Raw genomic sequence first — 21,828 nt, forward strand, 5'->3', positions numbered from 1 at the left:
CACTGATGAAGGTAACAACTCTCTATTCTGGTAACATTGTAGCTCCACTCGCTGACTTTCTTCAGGCCCTCTTGAAATGGCGTCTCAGGTGAAAACACATTGTTTTTTGGGTTTTCCTCTCAGAAAAGTTTTGCATTTACATGACAATGTTTTGTAAACAGTGTTTATTTCCAGGGCAATTACAGAAACACTGAAAAAGGTGTAATTATCATGGCGGGCCACAACTTGGCGATGTTGGTTGTTTTTGTGGCATGTGCACACTGAACAGTACGCCCTGAACATTTGACGATGGCAAAAACACGGATGTTCATATGGCCAAGTTGGATTGTTATTACGGTGACTGTCAATAGAAATCTGCCAAGTCTAGAAGAATGTGACCTGGGAGTCATGTCACTGTTATTTTCTGTCTACTCACACATCAAAAAAGAACTGCTTACTACTCACACTGTGCCATGAACAGTAGAAGCATTTCAGAAAAGTTGGGTTTTCCTCTGTTTACACGAAGATGCAGCTTTTTCATGACTCCTGTCGTGCAAATGGACACCTAAAACACAACAAAATATGCCCGTTTTCACTGTTTAAGGGTGTGTTAGGTTTTCATCACGTTGTGATTGCTTCTGCAGCTGATTCTTGGAAATCACAGTGAAATGAGAAGCATGATCAGTAAGACACCTGTGGGTGATCTCAGCAATCCTTAGCGAACACCAATCGCCATGCATACTTTTTTTTTTTAATTTCTTCATTGTCTGAGTTTGGAGGGAGCGCTTCAACAAAATGAACAAAAAAAGTCCATTATGAACGGAGCCGCATTTGACATGCAGAAGACATTTACAGCTTCTGCACCAGTGTAGAAGGAACAGTAAAGATTCAGGACACACTGCAAAAATACAGTGTCTGCAATGTGAAGCTGCTCCTCAGGGCCCAGACCAGTACATTTAACCCATGCACAGGCAATAGGCCTACATAAACATGAATAAATAATACAGACCTAGATATAGGCTGTGTGGTAAATAAACATGGCACGGCGGCCCAGCTGGGACTGCTCTCGTCTCTACTGTTTTAGCTTTACTTATTTAGCTGGCCGTGAGTGCACTTGTGTGGGTATGTCTGTATGTGTGTGTGTGTGTGTGTTGGACGGGCTTTAAAGAGATCTCAATGCAACATCAGCTATGCAACAATTATCTCTGTGGCCTCCGTATGCAGACAGTGTAGCTCATGCGGTGCAAAAAGCATCCTGGGAGCTCATGCTCACTACGTAGTGTGATTTTCTTTTCTTTTTTTTCTTTTTTTTCTTTTTTTTTTCCACCTCCGCTATACAGTGAACAGCCGTAGCATCATGATCATATGCCCTATATCGTGTGTGTCTTAAGGCAACTGTTTATATGCTGTTTCAAGTGACAGATTTGGGGATTTCGGATTATGTTTTGGAAAACGAAGAAGTCCATTTATACGAACTAAGAAACGATGTAGTAAGATCAAGAATCCAGACCCCAGTGGGATCGAGGGTCTGGGTACCAGGATGTTAGCAGAAGATTCTTCAAGTTGTGAATCAAGGATGAAACTAGTTTATCCAGCTCCCGCTCCCTGAACATGCTGGATTGGGATCTGGAAGGTTTCGCGACCTGTCAACGCCCTGAACTGGTCATTGTTTTAATCAGACCTTGTGATTTGGGGCAGGGTGGATCATTCTGCTGAAACATGCGGCTGTTGCTCTAACTTATCAAAGAAACATCCACATGAATGACAGGAGCCAATGTGTTCCAGCTCCAGATGTAACGGAAGCGTGAGTCATTGGACTCAGATGCTTTCTGAATGCTTATTCTTATTATCTTATTTATTTTGATAGAAACAGACCAGTGCAGTCCAGAAGGTGCAGTTGTGGACGTGGCCAGACTCTGTCCTCCAGCCACTGCCATTCATCCTCAGACCTTATCAAAGTTGCATGAAGCTTCATGCTTGACCATTTTTCCAGCTTCTAACCACTAACAGGTGCTGTTATCAGAGGTGATCAGTGCTCCGGTATACTCCTGCGTCTACAGTACAGAATTCCCTTCGCTCCTGGAAGATCTGCATCGAGGTTGTATGCACCTCAAAGTAATTTACCTCCATAACACTCGGGGGTGAAGAAGGATTAATTACAAAACCACATTAATCTCTGTGGTAGTGTTTATTTTTCTGTCACAATGAGTGACAAATCCAGAATTTGGTTTTTGTGTGCTGCAACAGCTTCTCCAATAAATTGTAGATTTCCCATCATCTGAGTTTTGTGTAGTTTCTTAACATATTCCCATAACGCAGTAGAGCGGCTCAGTCGCCGGACTCGTGGTCTGCGTTCTGTGCTACATTGAAGCGCAGGATGAGGCTGTTGGAGGTGTGTGTGACGCTGATGCAGAGACTGTGTAGGTTGTTCATGGCCCTGAAGTATCCTTTGCATAGGAGTTTAAACGCTGAGCACTGAGTCATCCCCACAGCTCCATCCCTGACTAATGCTAATGGTGTGGCTCCCAGAGATCTAAGAATAACATAGAATAACTGCATAACATTTGGACAAGTTGAACAGAAGGCATGACATCCTGAAAAAAGGTTAAAACTTTACAAGACAACCGAAGCAAGCCCTCGGAACAATCGAGATAAGATAAGCAACAATGCTGTCCCTGTAGCGCTTCGGCTGGCTGAGAGAGAAAGCATCAGAGGAGAAGAGACGAGCTCTGAATGAACAGGTGGGTTGTGGATGGATCATAACCCAGCAGCTCCAGAGCCAGAGACGTGTGCCGGACGGCGCAGGGCGAGAGAGGACACCGAGGACAGAGAGCGCTCCGAGGACACACACACACAGCGCCGAGCCTCGTGCATGCCGTAGTGGCATATGAATGAAAATGAGGAGGGGGCCGCTCGGTCCCCGAGCAGCCGGGGCCCAGAGCAGCTCAGGGTCACCTGAACTCCACTGGCTTCACGCTCCTCAGCAGAGGGAAACTTTTAAACCTCGTCTTTAGAGTGGAGAAGGCGCTCGCTTCCTGAACCCAGACGGAGAGCTAGTTTCTCGTCATGTTACTCTGTACACCGTTTCCATTTTCATGAAAAGTACAGAGAAATGTTTCACTGCAACATTTTGGCTTCGCTGAACTGGACCAGCCTCCCTTTTGTAGAATTTCCTGACTTCTAGCCTGGTTTTAAAACCAGAAGTTGTGGTGCTCGTGAAGTTATAGTCTCAGCGGAGTGGTGCTACTTTCCTTCAGAATGTTTATATAAAGATGTTAGTTCTCCTAATAAAAAGCCACATTAATGGACGGTTGGTGAGCAGCAGCTACATTTTTGTGAATTGTCTGCTATAATTGCAGAAAGAACTATTTGCAGTCATGACAATATCTGACACCATTACTGAAAGGAGCTTTGTGAAAATGTGCCAGTTCGAGTCGACAGCTTGGTGTCTCTTTGACAATCTAATTTTCGAAAGGTTGCTGGTTTTTCTGGAATTGAAAGAGTTGGATTTACAGATTAAAAGACAGTAAGTCCTGAAATGGTGTAAAAACAGCCTGAAGCTCCTGAAATGATACAGTCCTATCTCCAAGATGAGCAGACAGCGCTGACTGGCTCCAGTTTTAAAGTTTTTGCTGACTCAGACTCCTCAGCACCTCGTCAGCTTGCTGTCTCTTTACCCTTCGCTTTTTTTTTTCAAAACCTTTTCTTTAACCTTCACTTTTGCTCTGACAGAGTCCGTACAGGTCTGGGTTCTTTCTAAGTTTTCGTTCAAACTGGAGCGGTGGTCCTATCACCTTTGTGAAACTGAATTCTGTTGGAGGTTCGGTTTGTACAACAACATCTCCAAGTGATTTTGCTAAAACAACTTTTGGAAAATGCTCTGTGTCTGTCTGTGTAACTGGGGAGAAATGCAACTTTTCTGAAACGCTGCGACTGCACATGCACACTGCGACATGCACGAGGACAATACTGTAAGAATAATATTTACCTCAAGTGTCTGGACTCCCAGTGCATGTTCTCCTGGAATGTTATAGTTTTAGAGCTGACAGTCGCCATAGTAACCATCCAGCTTGGCCGTCTGTCCGTAATGTCTGTGTGTACTCGTCTTTCTTAATGTTTCTAGCCTGTTCTATGTGTGCATGTGTGTGTAGTTTCAGAACCAGGGCAACAAGCATTCCTTCTGTTTCTGTGTAAACAGACAGCATTTCCAAAATGTTGCTGTTGGAATGCCAAACTTTTCTCAAATGAAAACACAAATAGGAAACGTTGTTGTTTAGATGGGGCCGGTGTCAGGCTGAGTCCAGTGGTGATTAGGGCTGAGTGAAACGGGAATAAGTCCTACAGGAAGGTAACAAGGTGCCAACGCACCTCATCGCCCGCAGGAGGAACCTGCTCATCATCGGCGGGGTCTGTTTTTACAGTTTGGGTCAAACAAACAATTTTAGGAAATCCTGTTCCTTCAGGTCATTAGCCCTGTGTTACCTGGAACTACTGAAACGGCTCTCAGTTTTTCTGAAGAGTTCTCCTCGTTAATGGTCCTTTCCTGACAGCCTGGTTATCAGACGCTGGTTAGACTCTTATTGAATGGAAGTGTTTGGTCAGTGCGGTGGAGCTGGGGGTTGTGAGCTTGGCTGTCACACTTTCATTTTGGCATTTTAGATGAAACAGTTTTGTCTGAGATGTGTTTCAGTCACTGTTTATCTCATGACAACACTGTCGCCTGAAGCATCTGCTAGAAGCCTTTTGATTTTGTGTATTTTCCAAGACTGCGCTCCGCCGCAGCGATTCGATCTCCGTGTTGGAGGGGGGCGAGCTTTCATCACGTTGCCCTGCGATGGCATGTTGACATGAAAGGATCCACACGGACTGATTGATTTGTCACTTACGAGGCTTGTGGCCACATTTGCAACAATGTGAGGAGCAGCTGTCAAGTCAAACTCACGTTCATGATCATACGTAACACATACGTCCGTCTGACCTTTAGACCAGCTGGTAGCCCAATGGGGTCACGAGGTTCTGCAGGTCTGGCCTGTGGGTGGAAACCAGGTCTCCAGTGCGTCACAGGGCATAAAGAACACACACCTGACAGCACAGTGCAGCATGAAAGGACTGTACCACATGGGATTAACCCCGTTTCCCGTTGTTGTTTCTCAGAATGGACTTTGACGATGAAGACGGAGAGGGACCTAGCAAATTTTCAAGGTGAGAACAAGAACTGTGGACCCCACACTGACTGCTACACAGACACCCCATCCCTTCTGTTTTTAGTTCTCTTCCATCCAAATACGATGTTATACTATATTTTCTTTTTTTTTTTAACTGTCACTGCATCTCAACTGTGTCTTCACGCTTTATTTCACAACTTGTGTGTTCTTCTCTGTCCATGTTGTGTGTAAGTCTGTAGGATGTGCAATAAGTTTGTTTTCCTGAGGATTTGGGTGTTAGTGGGGAGGAGGAGGAGGAGGAGGAGGAGGAGCTGCTTTCTGCTGGCCACACGAGGAACTGCACGCGTAATGATGGACGTGTGGTTCACGTGGTGGAAAAGCTTCGTTTTCACACTGTGAAGAGTTTTACTTCTGTTCAAACACTGTGTGCACATTCTTCTCTCATCAAGGAGCCAAAGACACACTGTCAGGACTTTTACTATGATCGTATATATAATGGAGAGGTGAAGGAAATCTGGTGCACTTTAAGGATGGGTAAATAACACCAATTAACAATTTTACAGATTGTCAGCTTCCAAATGTGGTATTGTTTTTGTTTTTGCTTGTTTGCTAATGAATGCCTTCAAAAATGTCTATTTTTCTTCAGTAAACAGCAAAATGAGCAGCCAGAGAATTTAATACGGTACAAGTTGCTACTGGAATCTAAATCATTTTAAAGCATTATTATCTTTACCTAATTTTAGCAAAGATCTAGAACAGGATGTCAAAATAATCCCGTGAGCCGGAACCAGGTCGCTAGAGGCCCCAGTGTGGCCCACCAAACCACAGAGAAAATAGCAAAAACTTCAAGCTGAGATACCAGTGACACTGTCAGGGCGAGTTAGTGAAAACATGCATCATGCAGCAGGCGTAGGAGAAGCTTTCTTTTTTGGGACATTTCTCTGTATTTCGCACCAGAAGGTTTCATTAAATTTGGTTTCATGTTGAGCAATTATTTGGCTTTACTAAAACAGACATTTTCATCATGTATAGCCTCTGGCTTCTGTAGTCACAGTGGGAGCTGTAAACATGGATGAAATGGAGATGTTGCTTCTAAAAGCACATCTCTTGAGTGTTTACTTTACTGACATCTAGTGGATTTTGGGTTGTATGTCAGTTTCTCCCAGTTAAGGCTCAGAAATCCTCAGAAATCCTTTTTTTCTGTAGGTTCTGCATGCATGACTCCAGTGAACATGATTCTAATCAGTGAGCCGTAAGTTTGCAGGTGATGAACAAAGGTTATCAGGACAAGTATTTTAAATGCAGTTTCTACATCTACGATTATATGAAGTCTAACGGTAACCCTTTGAGGTTAAAGTAGCATTCTGAGTCATTCTTAGGAAGATTATTGAAATGCTGCATTGATTGCTTTCTTTTTTGGTATAACAGTTTTCACTCTAATTCACAGCTGTGTCATATGTTACATAATACCTGCGCTGATACTTTTCATCCAAGATAATGAAAGAAAATCTAATTTTATTTTTGTTTTTCCTTTTTCCCGATTTTGGTATTTTTGAACTAGACTTACTTTTGAGAGTAACTTAAGATTGTGCTAGTTTACACACTAATTATTGAGCAGCAGTCCATCCAGCAGTTGATCTAATGAGCTGACCAGCAAACTAGCAAAGCAAACCCTGGTGTTGCAGGTAAGGAGATCAAAATCCCGAGTTGTAGTTCTATAATTCCACTGTTCTTGAAAACATTTATCAAGGAAGTTGGGTTCAGTGTATTGCTAAAGAGCACATGACCTCTGAGCTGCTGGTTCCCACACTGACACGATGTCCAGTCCAAGCACCAGATCAATGGAAGCGATGGGAACTGAGACACAATGAGTACCAGACTGTTCTGATACGGAGGCAGTGATCTGAGCCATCAGCAGTGTCTTTTGTCCATTTTTTCCCATGACGTTATCATCACATTTTGAGCATCTGCCATCATGCACCAGTACATGAGGACTACTGCATGTGAGGAGTGTGGACCCTGTTTGTGCACTGCATGACACGCTGTCCCCCTTTCTCCTCTCCAGGTATGATGATGATCAGATTCCTGGTGGGGATAAGGAGAGATATGCCAGGTAGGCCGAGCCAGCTGGGGCCACAGAGGATTTTCCAATGGCTCAGGGATCAACAGACGTTGACCTGCTCTGACCCTAACCAAGAGAAATACTAACAACAGGCACGGAAAGAGCTGACGGCGTTTGCTTAACCAATCTCATTTGATCAGAATTTCTACTTAGAAGTCAAACTCTGAACAGGTAATTAGACAGACTGTTGTGAATAGATGATTCTGATCAGTTGTTGAAGATGGAGTGAACCAATGGAACTAATTCAACACATGACCAACCAATGAACTAACTGCTTTCTTTTACACCAACCAACCAACTTCACCATTACACCAACCAACCAGGCAACAAGCCAACTAACAAGCTAACCTAACCCTGCAACCCATCAACCCAACAATCCACCAATAAGCTTCTGACCCAATCAATCAACCAAGCCAACTAACTAACCAACAATCAACCAACCATCCAACGAAAATAACATTCAGCCAAGCAACCCGTGAACGGATCAATCAACCGAACCAGTTGACAATCCAACCAGCTGATCAGTCAAATCAGCGCAGATTTTTGAAGTTTTGGAAAATAATGAGCAGCCAAAGCGAGCGAAGGTGTGTTCTACTGTTTTAAACCTCCACACAGAATGAGTCACTTCTTAAAACACAGACCAAAGACCTGTCAGCACAGCAGGGGATTTTTTTATTCTAATTTATCAAACCATTGGAGAAGAAAACACTGTAAACACGTCTTGTGTCATACAGCAGTAAGTATTCAGCAGCAGCAGTAAATTTGTAGGATTAAAAAGTGGATAAATACTTAACACACAATTTTGCGCTTTTTAAAATTAACTTATAGGTGAACACTTGTTCAAAACATGTTCTCCCTTGAGGGAAACATTTTGCATTACGAGCACTTTGCAGTTTCTTTGTAAATTATCTTTCATAACTGTTCTGTTTGCATCTCAGACCATTTAATTTTCCACTTATTGATTTGAGGGGAAGTGTAAGCAAAGAACAGCCATGAAGCCAAGTACAACCATAGAAGTGATTTACGTTACAGGGTTTAATCTTATCGACTTACAAGGAAAAAAAACAGCTTGTACTCTCATTTTTCTTTCTCTGACTGTATGAAACCTGCTCAGCCTGCTGCATCATCCCGATGGAGCCGGGAACACAACCACTGCTGCTACCGCTGGATTCTCTCCCGTGCACAAACACATTATGAAGAAATGAAGAGTTTAGGCTTTTAATTTGTTGGTAGTTGGGTAAAACATAAACACAGTAATGGATCCAAAGGATCGGTTTCCTCCAGATTCCCAGCAGGGCACAGGAAGCGGTTCCTCGAGTGACTCCTCCGAGTGCCTGACTGCCCCGCCCTCTGTTGTAGGGAAAATCACAGCGAGATCGAACGACGCCGGCGCAACAAAATGACCCAGTACATCACCGAGCTGTCGGACATGGTGCCCACCTGCAGCGCCCTGGCTCGGAAACCCGACAAGCTGACCATCCTGCGCATGGCCGTGTCCCACATGAAGTCCATGAGGGGCACCGGGAACACGTCCACTGACGGCGCCTACAAGCCGTCCTTTCTCACCGAACAAGTACGCAAACTCAGCATCCTGCATGGCTAAACTAAACACTGAAACTCAAGGAAAATGTCTTCGGTAGATCACTTCTTTGTTGTAACAATGGGGAAAAAGTACCAGTCAGTACATTTAACAACCAGGAGCTTCATTTGGAAGAACTTTACAACAGAGCCGTATCTCGGCTCATTCCACAAATGCACATTCCCTACAAAGGGAGCACTGTTTAAAAAAGCAATGCACCAACTTTCCAGCGCTGTCAACATTTATTTCCAAGATATAGAAGGACATATTCTACCAGAGTATTTCCTTGTTAACCTCTAACAGGTAGATGGATCTTGATGTGCTTTCATCAGAAGTCTGGTTCAGATTCATTCAGATGTTCATGTTGACAAAACTTTTTCCATATTCAAAGGAATAAAAAAACAGATAATTGATGGAAGAACTTTTCTCTGTCATAAACAAGTAAAGTGTTTGCTTATTTTTGGCATCGAGGATCATGACAGCATGGCGCTTCTAGAGGATTATCACACTGATTAAAACAAATTAGTGCTTGTAATACAGCAGACAGCTGATTGTGAAGAGGTCGCCTCCCACTGTTTGAGCTGATCATTCACTGTCTGCTTCATGGTACACATCTGATTGTACCTGATGGTTTAGAGTTTGTGTGTGTGTTTGTGTGTGTGTACCTGCTTTACATACATTATGAGCTCCTGAATTTAAGTGTGAGTGTGTGTGTGTCTCCTGTAGGAGCTGAAGCACCTGATCCTGGAGGCCGCCGATGGATTTCTGTTCGTGGTCGCCGCGGAGACGGGCCGGGTTATCTACGTGTCGGACTCGGTGACGCCGGTGCTGAACCACCCCCAGTCGGAGTGGTTCGGGAGCACCCTGTACGAGCAGGTCCACCCCGACGACGTGGACAAGCTGAGGGAGCAGCTCAGCACCTCGGAGAACTCCATGACAGGTACGGGCTGCAGCTGCAGCTGAAGATGAAGCCTTGGGCTGTCGTCAGTGTGTGAGCAGCGGTTGTCATGTCGAGACATCAACGGTCGGAAATGTTGTTTCCCCACAACGACTTCTCTTCCTGTCGATCAGTGCAGAGAACCTGGGAGAAACTGCAGCTTTTCTTTAGATACAGAAGTTTTACGTTGAAGTGTGTGAAGGCCTGACTGTGTTTCCGCTCAGCGCCTGATGGACAGGAGGTTCACATGTTAAAGAGCTGAACCGCCGTTCTTGGTGGAAAAGGAAAAAGGTTGAGTTTAAGAGAACATGCAGCAACCGGAGAGGTTTTTTCAGATATTTCACTGTATTTTCACTGTCTCATTAAAATTAGCTTCATATTGAGATTTTCATGACATGTACCCTGCACCACGACAAAGGAAAAAGTCAACATTTTTAAATGTAAAGGTTGTTATGGCTCCATTTTACAAATTCAGCCAATTCAAAATGAAAGTGGATTGTTTGTGTTTGACACCTCAGGTAATCATTGATATTTGATCTGGATGCAGAAGACATTTCCACTTCATGTGAGCACACAGGGAGTGTTTTTATTTGGGGCATCGTGGTGCAGCATTGGCTTGCACACATGCCTCCTAGGAAGCAGATCTGTGTTTGATTCTAACCTGAGGCTACATGTTTCTGGAGTTTGCATGTTCCTACTGAGTCTGGGTGGATTTTCTCCCAGCTCAGACATGCCTGTGAGATGAACGGTGGACTTTTTGAGGAGGTAATGTGCTCAATGGACAGTTTCAGCTTCAGATTCTTTTTGCCTTTTGTGTCTGAGTTTAAGTTTACATGAACTTTTATCAGGAAAAGGTTAAAACTGAATTAAAGACACGTTAAAGTGTTGAATCTTGTGGATGTTTGGAGCTGTGTTCTGAGACCATGCTCACTGAGCTCACTAGAGGGCAGTATAGTCTCATTGAAGTCTCTCCTCCTGATGCTGGGCTGCAGGCTCCTCGGTCTCTCACACTCGGTGTTGGTGTCCCGTCACACTCGGCCCGGTCGGCCCTGCGAAGCGCTCCGTGCCCGGCAGCTCCGTGTAATCCACACAGCACAGTAATCTCCATGACAGATGGAGGCGCCGCAAACTGGACGAGCGCACAGACACAGACGCGGCCTTTCAAGACGGTTTCATTCCCTGGAAGAGACGCATGGCGTTTGAACTCCGTCCGTGACGGCGGCTTCGCGTCCCGATGACACCAGAGGACCGAATCGATACCCGGCAGCCAAAAGCGGGACAAGTGATCGTTTCCTGTGCGCCAGTTGCTGCCGTCTGTATCTTGCTGTGGGAATTCAATTACTGGTGTTTGAGTTGGTGGGTCGAACAGCTTGTTCTTCTCCAGGAATGCAACGTGGCACACGAACAGCAGCACACATGACTGTTCTCATCAAGAGGAAATCAGGATTTTTCTCTTCATTAGAAGTGTTTCCAAACATCACAGGCTGAACTGAAAAGTCGTCTCCGGAGACGTTTCCTCTGTGGTGTTTAGTGAGAGCAGCACCACCTTCATCTCAGCACCGCTCATTCCCAAGTTTCCCAAGTTTCTGAAGCGATCAAAGACCATTTATGAGTATTAATTGTGCCCGTGTTTGTAAAATGAAGCAAGAAAGATTCGTGCTTCAACGGTCTGCTTTGGATTGTGGCTCAAGTGTTAATAAAGTGAGGAATTCAGCTCTCAGAGCTACTCAGAGACCGTCCTGAAATCCATTATGAGCCTGAAAAACAACTGATGGAGTCTATTAGAACAATCGCCCAAAACATTATGACAGGCAAAGTACCGGCCGATGTGTCACAAAGAGAAAAATGGACAATCGCTGCAATTTGAGAGAGTTTCAACAGAGGCTGCAGCTCCTGTCAGGTGTTTTCAGGCAGATTCCATCAATGGTGGTCAAGAAAAAGGAGGAAAAAAACAGTGAACTGGTGACCTTGTCAGGGATGGGCGAGACTCTGTGATCCAAGACCATCTGGCAACTACCTGTTGACACCAGTACACTGTAAAGCATGAACACTCTGCTCCTGAGAGATCGTCATGATGCTGCAGTGATTGGTGTGTAGTTTCATTGTATTATCAAAGTGCTGAAGTTTAAATTGTTTGTACTACAGTCTGTATACGTTTCTCAGGAGTTAATTTTAATAATACTGAGTTAATCTTCATCTGCAGTGACACCTTGTCTTATTGTATGAATATTTAGCGTATCATTTAGTGAAAAAAATACCATAAACTGTCATTTCTGGACATGGTGGATGAGTTTGTGCACGAGGGAGTCAAAACTCGATCTGTAATACACTAATCAACAAAACTGAGTTTTCTTGACAAGGAAATAAGGAAAAGAGAGACAGATTGTGAGCTTTGTGAGGAATGGGATTGTGCTGTGTGAAGTCAGATTGTGAGTCCTTCCTCTGCGTGGAGCTTCTCCGCTCGCCTGTTGTGTCTCTGCTGTCGGGTTGTCTGGTTGACCAGAGGTGGTGTCTGTAAACACATCCAGCTCCAGACATGAAGCTCGGATTTTCCTCAGAGAGGTGCAGACTGTGACTAATAAACTGGAGCTGGAGTGTGGCGAGAGACGGCCCCCCGCGGTGGCGGAGCAGGTACAGCCGAGCCGGCGCGAACAAGTGTTTGTGGAGCTGTTGATGTAATCCGCCGTGTTTACCTCCTCCACCCCCCGCCGTGCGGCATCGCAGCCTTCGCCTGAGAGGTTCCAGTCGGATTCTCTTCGTTCCCGCTCCAGCTGGAAGGGATCAGAGCCGTGTTGATGATGACGGAGAGCGGCGGCGGGTTAGAGGAGCCGAGCTGGGCTGCAGGCTCTTCCTGCTCCACCACCTCCCATCCTGCTCTGGGATCAAAGACGGAGTTGCTACAGCGAAGGCCGACCGACGCCGGCTCGCAAGATTGATTCCTCTTTTTTTTTTTTTTTTTTTTTTTTTTTTTTAAGTGTCACGACCTCCGCTCAGCGGTGTTGACAGTCTCAAAGATGGAGCGCTGGATGAAGACTCGGCGGGCCCCGCCGGGCCCCGTGAGCAAGCCGTCCTCTGGCAGCGGCCCACATCAGCTGTCTCCCGCCTCTCGTTTCATCCTGCCAGTAAATAGAAACTGCTGGAGGAAATGGCTGTGCACTTAGATCACGCTAATGGCAGTTTGATGTTGGTCCTCTGTGGCCTTTTACAGTAATTCCAATAAAACTCTGTGGAATGATGAATATGATCCAGCCTGATTAAGTATAGAGATTGATTAGGCTGTTCAGCTGCTCCTTTTTACACACACTTGGCAGGTTTTTACATCCGGATGCTTTCCTCATACAGTCAGGAAATGAACTGACAAAATCTACATTAATTGCTAATAAACTGTTGCAGTTTCATGCAGTTTTAATCTGCATTCTTTATCATTTTTGCACATAAGTTAAAAATCTACATCATGTTATCTTAAACCTTTCAGTATTTCTTAAGTTTGGACTTTTTTTTTTTTCCTGCAAAATCTCAATCCATCACATAAACTGAACCATCTGCACGGTGTGCGTTTCCCTTGAAAGAAATTATACACAACAGAAATCCCACAAGCAGCAGGAGCAATATCAGCTGATCGATTACATCCTCATACACGTTTAACAGACTGTACATGAAACGCTTTTGCATTATTGAAGGGATGGAATTGGAACAAACCAAATTGATTGTGATAACATGAGCTGTTTTCAAAACAAATCGCAATCTTTAATTTAGATTCCCTTTTAATCAATGAAAGAAAAGTCTGGTTTTTGTGTTTTGGTCTGAAGCAAAGTGTTGCTGCGGTGTTTTACTGCTGATTTTAACACCCCTGTTGGTTTACAGCATTATTTAGAGGCTGTGGACTGGCTGTTAGATGGGTGCGTTTGTTTTGCTCTACAGTAGCCAAAATGCGAGTGTATACGATACGAAGATACGGTGACGTGACATGGAATGGATCTCTCTGTGTCTCACCAGGAAGGATTCTGGACCTGAAGACGGGGACGGTGAAGAAGGAGGGGCAGCAGTCCTCCATGAGGATGTGCATGGGCTCCCGGCGCTCCTTCATCTGCCGCATGAGGTTAGTGTCACTCACTGTACCACTTCAAAAACAAAGCTGGTCTTACATTTAAGAAATACCACATGTAGAATTGGTTCCAGTGTTTTGTTGAAGTCAGATTCTCCTTCACACATGAGATGTAGTCTAAGGTAACTCAATGGGAAACTAACTTCACAAAAAGTGGCTTCATTTAGGTACAATTTAGAAAATGAAACAATTTTATAATTTACTTACCGTATATATCTGTAATCACTACAAAGTCAATAAAATTGAATATTGAACACAGTTTCCAAAGGTTTTATAAATGATCTCTCACATCCCAGCTCCAGTCCTTTTGCTGCCTCGCATTCAGAGTCATTAGTTATTACATGTCTCTTCTAAAGTACCTCATATTGATCAAATACGGATGTTCTATTCATTTGCGGTGCTACAGATGTATCATCCACTTCCAGGAACTTTGCTCGTGTTAAATAAATGAAATAAAATTTTAAAACAATGTAACTGCTGTAAGGTTTAATGTCAGACAGCGTGGTTCCTGCAGCCAGTGATCTGCCATCGGTTTGTAGAAGAGGCTTCCCTTTTCCACTGCTCCTGCACTCGATGCACTGAGGGTCTAGATCAGGTTGATGTGGAGGAACTTTGACCTTATCCTAAAACACGCTCTTCAGACTGTGGATCAAAATCAGACTCTCAAGTCTTAACAGGAAAACAAAAAAAGGAACTCACTAGTACTGAGACTACTTCACATCACCACAGCTGTAAGACCCCGTCTTTAAGACCCAGTTTTAAGCTTTTATCCGTCGCTTTTAAAGTTTTCCAGGGTTTGTTCCTAACCTATGTTTACATAGCCTAAGATCATCAGGAGTGGCTCTTAAAGTTGCTCTAAATCTAAACTCCTGCTGTGCTGTCATTTTTGAGATTATTTTGCATTTCATCTTTCTAGTGTGCTCGATTTGTTTGATACCTGGTCAGTATTAATGTAGATATTATTATGACTGCTCTGTTGATTTCAAATGTGATTGCACAAAACTCAAGTCCTGGTTGATTTCTATCTGTAATTCCGCTGCTGTCCACTAGGTGGTCGCCTTCTGTCACTGTAGAGTCCAAACTTGACTCTGTGCTTTGAGTAACAGGCTTGATTGTGAAGTTGCATTGTATGAATAAGCATTTAATGGAGTAAAAGAGTAAATGCATTGTGTTGTAATGATTTGGCATTACTAAAAGAAAAAGTAGGCGGATGACCAGTTTGGCATCTTGTTCACTTTAGCAGATCATCAAAATGATCACAGCATACTTTAAACCTGTGACTAGATCGTGTGGTCTCTTGTTGTGTGGATGGGAACACCTATTCGCAGGTCTCCTGTTGGTGCAGTGACAGCCAAACCCAGCGTGTCTGTGTGCGATCAGGTGACCGCTAACATGAAGGAATGATTGGGCTGGCGGGCGGCCTGAGCTGGCTCCGAGCCGTTAGCCAGCAGGGGTTCGTGTGACGTGACGGGAGCTGACAAAGTGACGGCCATTAGACTCTCACAAAAGACGCGACTGACAGTTCCTTTATTTTCCCCACTTAACTGCCGAGAAGCAGCGGCGAAGAGCCACGCTGAGCCGCTTCTAATTAGCTCCACAAGTGCTTCACAATAGAGCCTCGTGTGTGATTGATCGCGTTGCTGAGGCGGTTATTGCCACAGTGGTGCTGCGCGGACCCTGTGAGGGGCTGTCATGGTGCCCGAGGCGGAGGAGGGGGCTCCTGGGGGGGGGTCCTCGGGGATGCGAACAAAGAGATTACATAAGACGACTGAAGCCGAGTCATCCATCCACCCATTCACACGTTCACTGACTCATGAAGGGTGAAAAACATGTTCTAGACAAGAGAGATGTGTGTGTGTCAGTGCTGATGCTGTTGTACACACTGCGACACACAAATTGTCTTTGATTGCACATGTTTTTTTCGTTGTGCTGTCTACAGGGTTAAATCCAGTTAGTCTGAATCTTCAGCACCAGATTTCCACATTTTCCCACATTGTGTCAACGAGTTTTCTCCCAGCAGGTTGTAGTAGTGAACTGAGGCTGGTGTAATCCAGCGTACACCCACTTATTTTTGAGTCAACGTTGTGTTCACCCTCTTCCGAGTGCCCCATAATGCATCACTCAGCAGTATCTTCTTAAAGGGCAACGCCGGTTTTTTGACACCTGGACCTTATTTCTAGGTGTGTGCATGCTCATATACTCACTCAGACTAACATGGTGCGGCTCGGAGTCCTTCAGATCCACCGGATTTGCCCTTTAAAAAGAAGGCATGGAAACATGGAGCGTCTATTCAAGAATTTGATCTAACATTCTGAATCAAACCTGTGTTTTTCCTTTATTTGAGTAAAATACGACTAAAAGAACGAGAATGTTCAGTTGTTCAGACAGTGGCAGACCCCATTCCATCTTTATTTCTGAAGTATTGTAGAATCAGTGTAAATGGTCAAACAGCATGTGGGTTATGGTGATGTTAGGAGTCTTTATTCCACATGAGCAAACAGGCTGAGCAGAGGAACTCTCAGAGGTGGAGACAAACGGAGAGGAGGACCGAACACCGAACAAACAAACACATTTCCCCTTCCTGCCTCCGTCCAACTCATGTTTCCTCCGGTCGGGGCTGGAGTGTGTCCCAGCAGGGTGACCTCTTCATCTCAGGTTAAACCATTAGGACTGATCAGAATGTTCGGTATGAACTCGTGTTCAGGGGTTTTTTGGCTTCAGACCCTTCAGAAATAATGAAGCAGAGAAGACCAGCATTGACATTACCAGAGTGAGAACAAGCTTGCTGTTGTTCCATTTGATGCAAAGTGTTAATCTGATGCTTCCAGAAAAGGCTGAAAATCAAAAGTAATCACTTCCTGAAGTTTAAACCTAAAGTATTCACTGCTTTTGAAATCGTCCCTCAAGAATGTCAATAAAATCCAGTTTTAGCTCCCCGGATCTTTGTTGTGTGTTATAATGGATCATGGCTGTACTGCATGAAGGACTGTTGTTGTTGCTCAGTTTCCCTAAAGCCAGAAAAACTCTGTATTTTTAACCTGTGAGTTAAAATGAAAACCGACTGCATCACAGAGAGATTACTAGATAATTAGTTTTGTAGTTTATTTCAGCAGTTGCCTTCCAAGACGGAAGTAAAGTGTAAGAAGTGTAGAAACGGGTCTGAATGATCTTTGCACACTCGACGAAGTTGTAATAATGTCCTGTGTGTAAACTCTCCCTCTGTAACGCTGGATGTTGAAGCCAGACGTGTGTGACGGTGTGCTCACACACACACACACACACACACACACACACACACAGACACCACTCGGCACAATATATGACTCATACCTGCCTTTTTAAATTGGGATGTTCACAGACCCATAACCTATTTCACACTGCACCAGCCTCAAGCCATATGCTTTTCTATCTCGACGTAATGGCATTAATATTTTTGCTCCCCAAAGGTTGTTGGTTAAATGACTGATGTTTCCATACTTCACAGATAATTAGACATGGCAAGGCTGCCATCTTACATATATTTCAGTAATTATTCCCGTCTGTTGGGTATCAGTGTGTCTCCGCAGCTTCCGAGCCTTGAAAACTCCGATCCCTGTTAATTCGGCCTCGTCCCCTGCGCTCGGTGTCAGGATATGAGATGCTTTGCCCCACGGCCCTCGATGCTCATTGGCTCCAGAACTACATCAAAGCGGCCCCCGCTGCTGGGAGGGTTTGGAAGAGTTTGTGTTTTGACGAACAGAATAACACACCTTTTCCAATTTGGCCTGACACGCTGCGCCGGTGTGGGTGCCGGAGCGTGCAGAATCAGCAGGGGGCTGCTTCAGCCTTGTTTTGTCTGGATCCGTCACAAAGGCCCGCCAGTTGCACGAAAGCCACACTGTGTTATGCTCTTAAGAATCTGTTGAACTGACGTTTTTTTTTTTTCTCTCTCTTTTTTATGTTTTCTTCCCCCCTTCCTGTTGCTATTCCGGCTCTGCATAATTCAAACAACATGCTGCCGGGACAGTCAGAGAGAGGCTGCGAGCAAACGGTGAAACGCGACCCCTTCTGTGACACACGGCCGAGAGGAGCGCCGTAGATCAGCGGGCCGGCGTTTCAGAGAAGCCCAGATTAGATCCAGGCTGACTTATGTAATGTTCAGACACGGGGCGCAGCTTTTCACGGAAAAGCGCACGCTTTGTGAACGCCGCAGGCCCGGAGGAGGCTCGGCTGGAGGCTGCAGGCTGTCAGACCCCCGGGTTCACGCGTGGCGTCAGGCCCGAGGAGATCCGCTGGTTTGGACAGTGCGGCCACTGCGCCCACAGAGCTGCGACATGATGGAGGGGAATGTGTCAGAACTGCTGTGTTAGCCTTCACCGCTGGATATGCAGCGGTAGGAAACGTGTCAACACTGCGCAAGAAACTCGTTTTGGATGTGAATATCAGATCGCCTCACAAACTGTTATGTTTACTGTCTTGATCCAAAACGCCGCCTGTAAACATTCTCCGTGCTGCAGCTCGGAGCAGCAGAACATCACTGCTTGAACATCGTTTGGCACCAATTTCCTCAGCAGGTTCTTCCAGTAGCTGCAGGTCAGATGTGGACTTGTTCGTTTTTCTGCTTCACTTCAGTCAGATTTGTTAAGATGGTCTGGTCTGGTCTGGTCTGGTCTGGTCTGGTCTGGTCTGGTCTGGTCTGTGACGGACTCACTCAAAAAGGAGGGTATTTTTTTCATGCTGGTTTGTTTTAAGGCCACGACAGCACAGTCAAGCGAAAACGCCAAACTTTCATGGCTTTTTAGTTTGCTTTTTCAGTACACGTGCCCCGTGGATGCAGTAGCTGCTCTGCATGTGCTGTGCAGGATTTCTTTTACCGACACGTCTTTCGGATTTCTCACGGCTTTCACATCACAGCGCAAGTCGAAGGTGTTTTCTATCAACCGCAAAGTCTTTGTTCTCACTCCAGAAGCCGTATTTTCTGACTGAAAGTGAAATAAAATGGCAAGGAATAAAAGATCAAAATATTAAACGTCACAAAAACATGAAAAATCAAAAAGACTGGAAGAACATAAAAACAGGAATCATGAAATAATAAGCAAAAAACTACAAAAAAATCTATGTATATTAATTTGTTGAATTAAAAGCTCGCTTAAGGCCTTGTTTATACAACATGAAAATGTACACAACACTGCTTAGAGCCTCAGAAAATGCTACTTTTTGAAAATGCTCTGACTCAGTCTCGGTGGAAAATGCTGCTTTTCTGAGACGCTGCTCGTGTACATGTGCACCGGGGCTGTATGCTTCCAAGCAGCCGCCGGTCATGGTGCTCCCTCTGCCATACTTGATTGTCAGGATGATCTAGCAGCGTGCCGTTCTCCTCCAGCACGACTTCACTTTCATCAGGCCAGTGTCCCGGCTTGGAAAAGTGAAGGTGTGCAGAGCTTTCAGCGGAGGAAACGGCTGCTTCCTCTGTGGGAGCCTGCCGTTGACACCACGCCTGTTCAGTTGTTCTTCTGCTTTTGTTTTTTACTTCACTGAGCACTTTGTATTGTACCTTTGACGCCAACTAGGCCACTTCCAGGGAGAGCAGACGATATTAAATGGTCATTTGTGGACTGGTGAGCATCAACTGTCCTGACTTTCCAAATCCTTCCTGTCTGATGCAAATCTGCATTTCTTGATGGAAGGTAATCAGTTTTCTCCATGATTGGACTCTGATTCCAATCAGCTTTTTTTGTCATCATTATCCTGAAGTTTCTCTTTTTCTTGAAGCGCAATGAAGCCATGAACTGTCAGAATTAAGTTGTATGTATTGTGTTTGTGCCTCAGATGCTGATCAGGTCATATATCATGCAATGCTGGATCATTATTTTGAAATAATTCAGAGATCGATGTAAAACTGTTGTGTAAGACAGGGGAAAATAAAGCAACAAACTAAGTTATCTGGAGTTTAAAAATAACTTAAAATGCTAATAAAAAGCAGCTATTGGCATTGTTATTGCCATAAAACGTTACATAAACAGAGACCGTGTTCCCGCTCTTGTGGCCGAAGTTTCTGTTGTCTTTCTGTTCTCTGCTTTGTTTGCAAGATGTTGAGGAAGAACAGAAAAATCTGTGGCTCTGCGCTTCCCATAAAAAAACCTGTTATTCCTAAACTTCAGACCATATTTTATAAAACCGGTTCCAGCTGCCGTTAAGTCCTTGAGCTTGCTGTTTGTGCGGACACGGCCAGTCCCTAAATACTATTGCAGCTGGTTAGGAAGCGCTTCGGCATGCACACCGCTCAGACTGCGGTCAGCCTGTAATTAATATTTCATGTTATAGGAGCCGTATGGCGAGTATTTGTTGAATGATTACGTCTTTGTAAGTGTGTTTGAGCTTCCTCTGCCGCGTTGTTGTGCCGCGGTAGTTTAGCTCATCATTATCCGCCCCCCGCTGTGGCATTAGTGTCAGAGAGAAGTATAAATAAACCTAATGTACTTCCTTATGTCCTCGTCTCTGCTGTGTAGGTGCGGCAGCGCTCCGCTGGATCACATCTCCCTAAACCGTCTGTCCAACATGAGGAAGAGATACAGGTAGGAGAGCCTGCGAGCGTGGCCGCGGCCTCGCTGCGTTAGCCTGGGATTGTTTCCAAATGGTACCAACTCCGCAGTCTCTAAATGACTGCAGAGTTTGTGCGCTTTGCTCCTCATTGCACCGATTCTGTGGATAAAAGAGCAATCAAAGACTGTGCTTCAGAAGATTTAAAAGAGTATCAGAGATAATGTCTGACAGGCCGAGCTGTTTTCTTTTGAAGTCCAGGTTTTGGATTGCATAAATATCATTCAGTAAACCCTGGTTCAGGCTCCTTCAAAGGCCCCTGAATTCAGATGTTGTTTTTGGTATCAGATTTCTCCCACAGTAGAATCTGTAAAGCTGTGTGGACTGAGGGATTTAAACTGTTCTGTTTAAACCAGGGGTGTGAAACATACTTTAGTCCGGGGGCCACACGCAACCCAGGTTCATCTTGAGAGGGCTGGACCAGGGAAACTGGGCCTTAATACACTTTAAATTTAAAGATTTTCCTTGTTGGGCTATACAGGTACAGAGTGAGGGTTATAGGGTTAGAGGGGATAGGTCACTGGTAGGGATTAGGGTTAGAGGGGTACAGGGTTGGAGTGAGAAGGGTCCAAGGGTAGGGTTAGTACGAGAGGGTCAAGGTTAGACCGGTCAGGCACATTAAATATGAAACAGGGTTATTTTTGGCCCCTGAACTGAAATCTGTTCCGCAGCCCTGCCTTAAATCCTCCATGAGATGGTGAAATTTCTGCATTGTCGAATACCAAACGTGTGGTTTTTGTGAAATCCTCATGTTCGTAACGCACTGCTGTGTGTGTGTGTTTGATGGTCAGGAACGGCCTGGGACCGTCCAAAGAAGGCGAGGCTCAGTACTCGGTGGTGCACTGCACTGGCTACATCAAAGCATGGCCTCCCGCAGGTAAACACACACACAGACACACACACACACGTCATTTTGTCATTTTCAACTCGCTGCTCTTCTCCTTAACCCAACCCCCCCCCCCCCCCTACCCGGTGGAGTCCCGGGCCAAAGTCAGCGTGGCCTGGTGGGCCCCGGAGCAGCTGGACTCGGACTCTGCTCCGTACGGCACTTCGGCTGCGTTCGGCCGGTGTGTGAAAACACGGACAAAGCAAACATCTTTGTCTCGGTGGGAGTTCGACAACGGCAGTGTTTTTACAGGCCGTCTTCTGGCTGAGGGTTTCTCCTCTGACAGGCGGATGTTTGCAGTGAAAACAGGCGTGTTTCTACCGTGTCCTCCTCGGGAGCTGCAGGTGTTCGTCCGCTCTGACTCAAACATCCCCGCCGTGAACTTTCTGTGCTTACAGATACGGTGACGGCGCTCGCTGCATCTATAATGGACCGAATCCGTGTGGGATTTATGGACGTTGCGGCTCCCACACTGA

The 21,828-nt window shown here is 45.1% G+C and overlaps 1 protein-coding gene across 3 annotated transcripts in view; it reads left to right on the plus strand.

The window, feature by feature from the left end:
* arnt2 (aryl-hydrocarbon receptor nuclear translocator 2) overlaps positions 1 to 21,828 on the plus strand; it is a 64,813-nt gene that overhangs the window by 16,975 nt on the left and 26,010 nt on the right. For 2 of the 3 annotated variants that reach the window (XM_030088816.1, XM_030088826.1), the window contains exons 3-9: positions 5,134 to 5,181; positions 7,210 to 7,257; positions 8,626 to 8,839; positions 9,572 to 9,785; positions 13,779 to 13,881; positions 20,376 to 20,441; positions 21,258 to 21,343. In XM_030088816.1, coding sequence (XP_029944676.1) covers positions 5,134 to 5,181; positions 7,210 to 7,257; positions 8,626 to 8,839; positions 9,572 to 9,785; positions 13,779 to 13,881; positions 20,376 to 20,441; positions 21,258 to 21,343 — 779 coding nt within the window. The remainder of the gene's footprint in view (positions 1 to 5,133; positions 5,182 to 7,209; positions 7,258 to 8,625; positions 8,840 to 9,571; positions 9,786 to 13,778; positions 13,882 to 20,375; positions 20,442 to 21,257; positions 21,344 to 21,828) is intronic. The other variant, XM_030088834.1, reaches the window with a different exon arrangement.

This window comes from Salarias fasciatus, chromosome 1 (assembly GCF_902148845.1).
Source record: "Salarias fasciatus chromosome 1, fSalaFa1.1, whole genome shotgun sequence".
NCBI classification, from domain to species: domain Eukaryota; kingdom Metazoa; phylum Chordata; class Actinopteri; order Blenniiformes; family Blenniidae; genus Salarias; species Salarias fasciatus.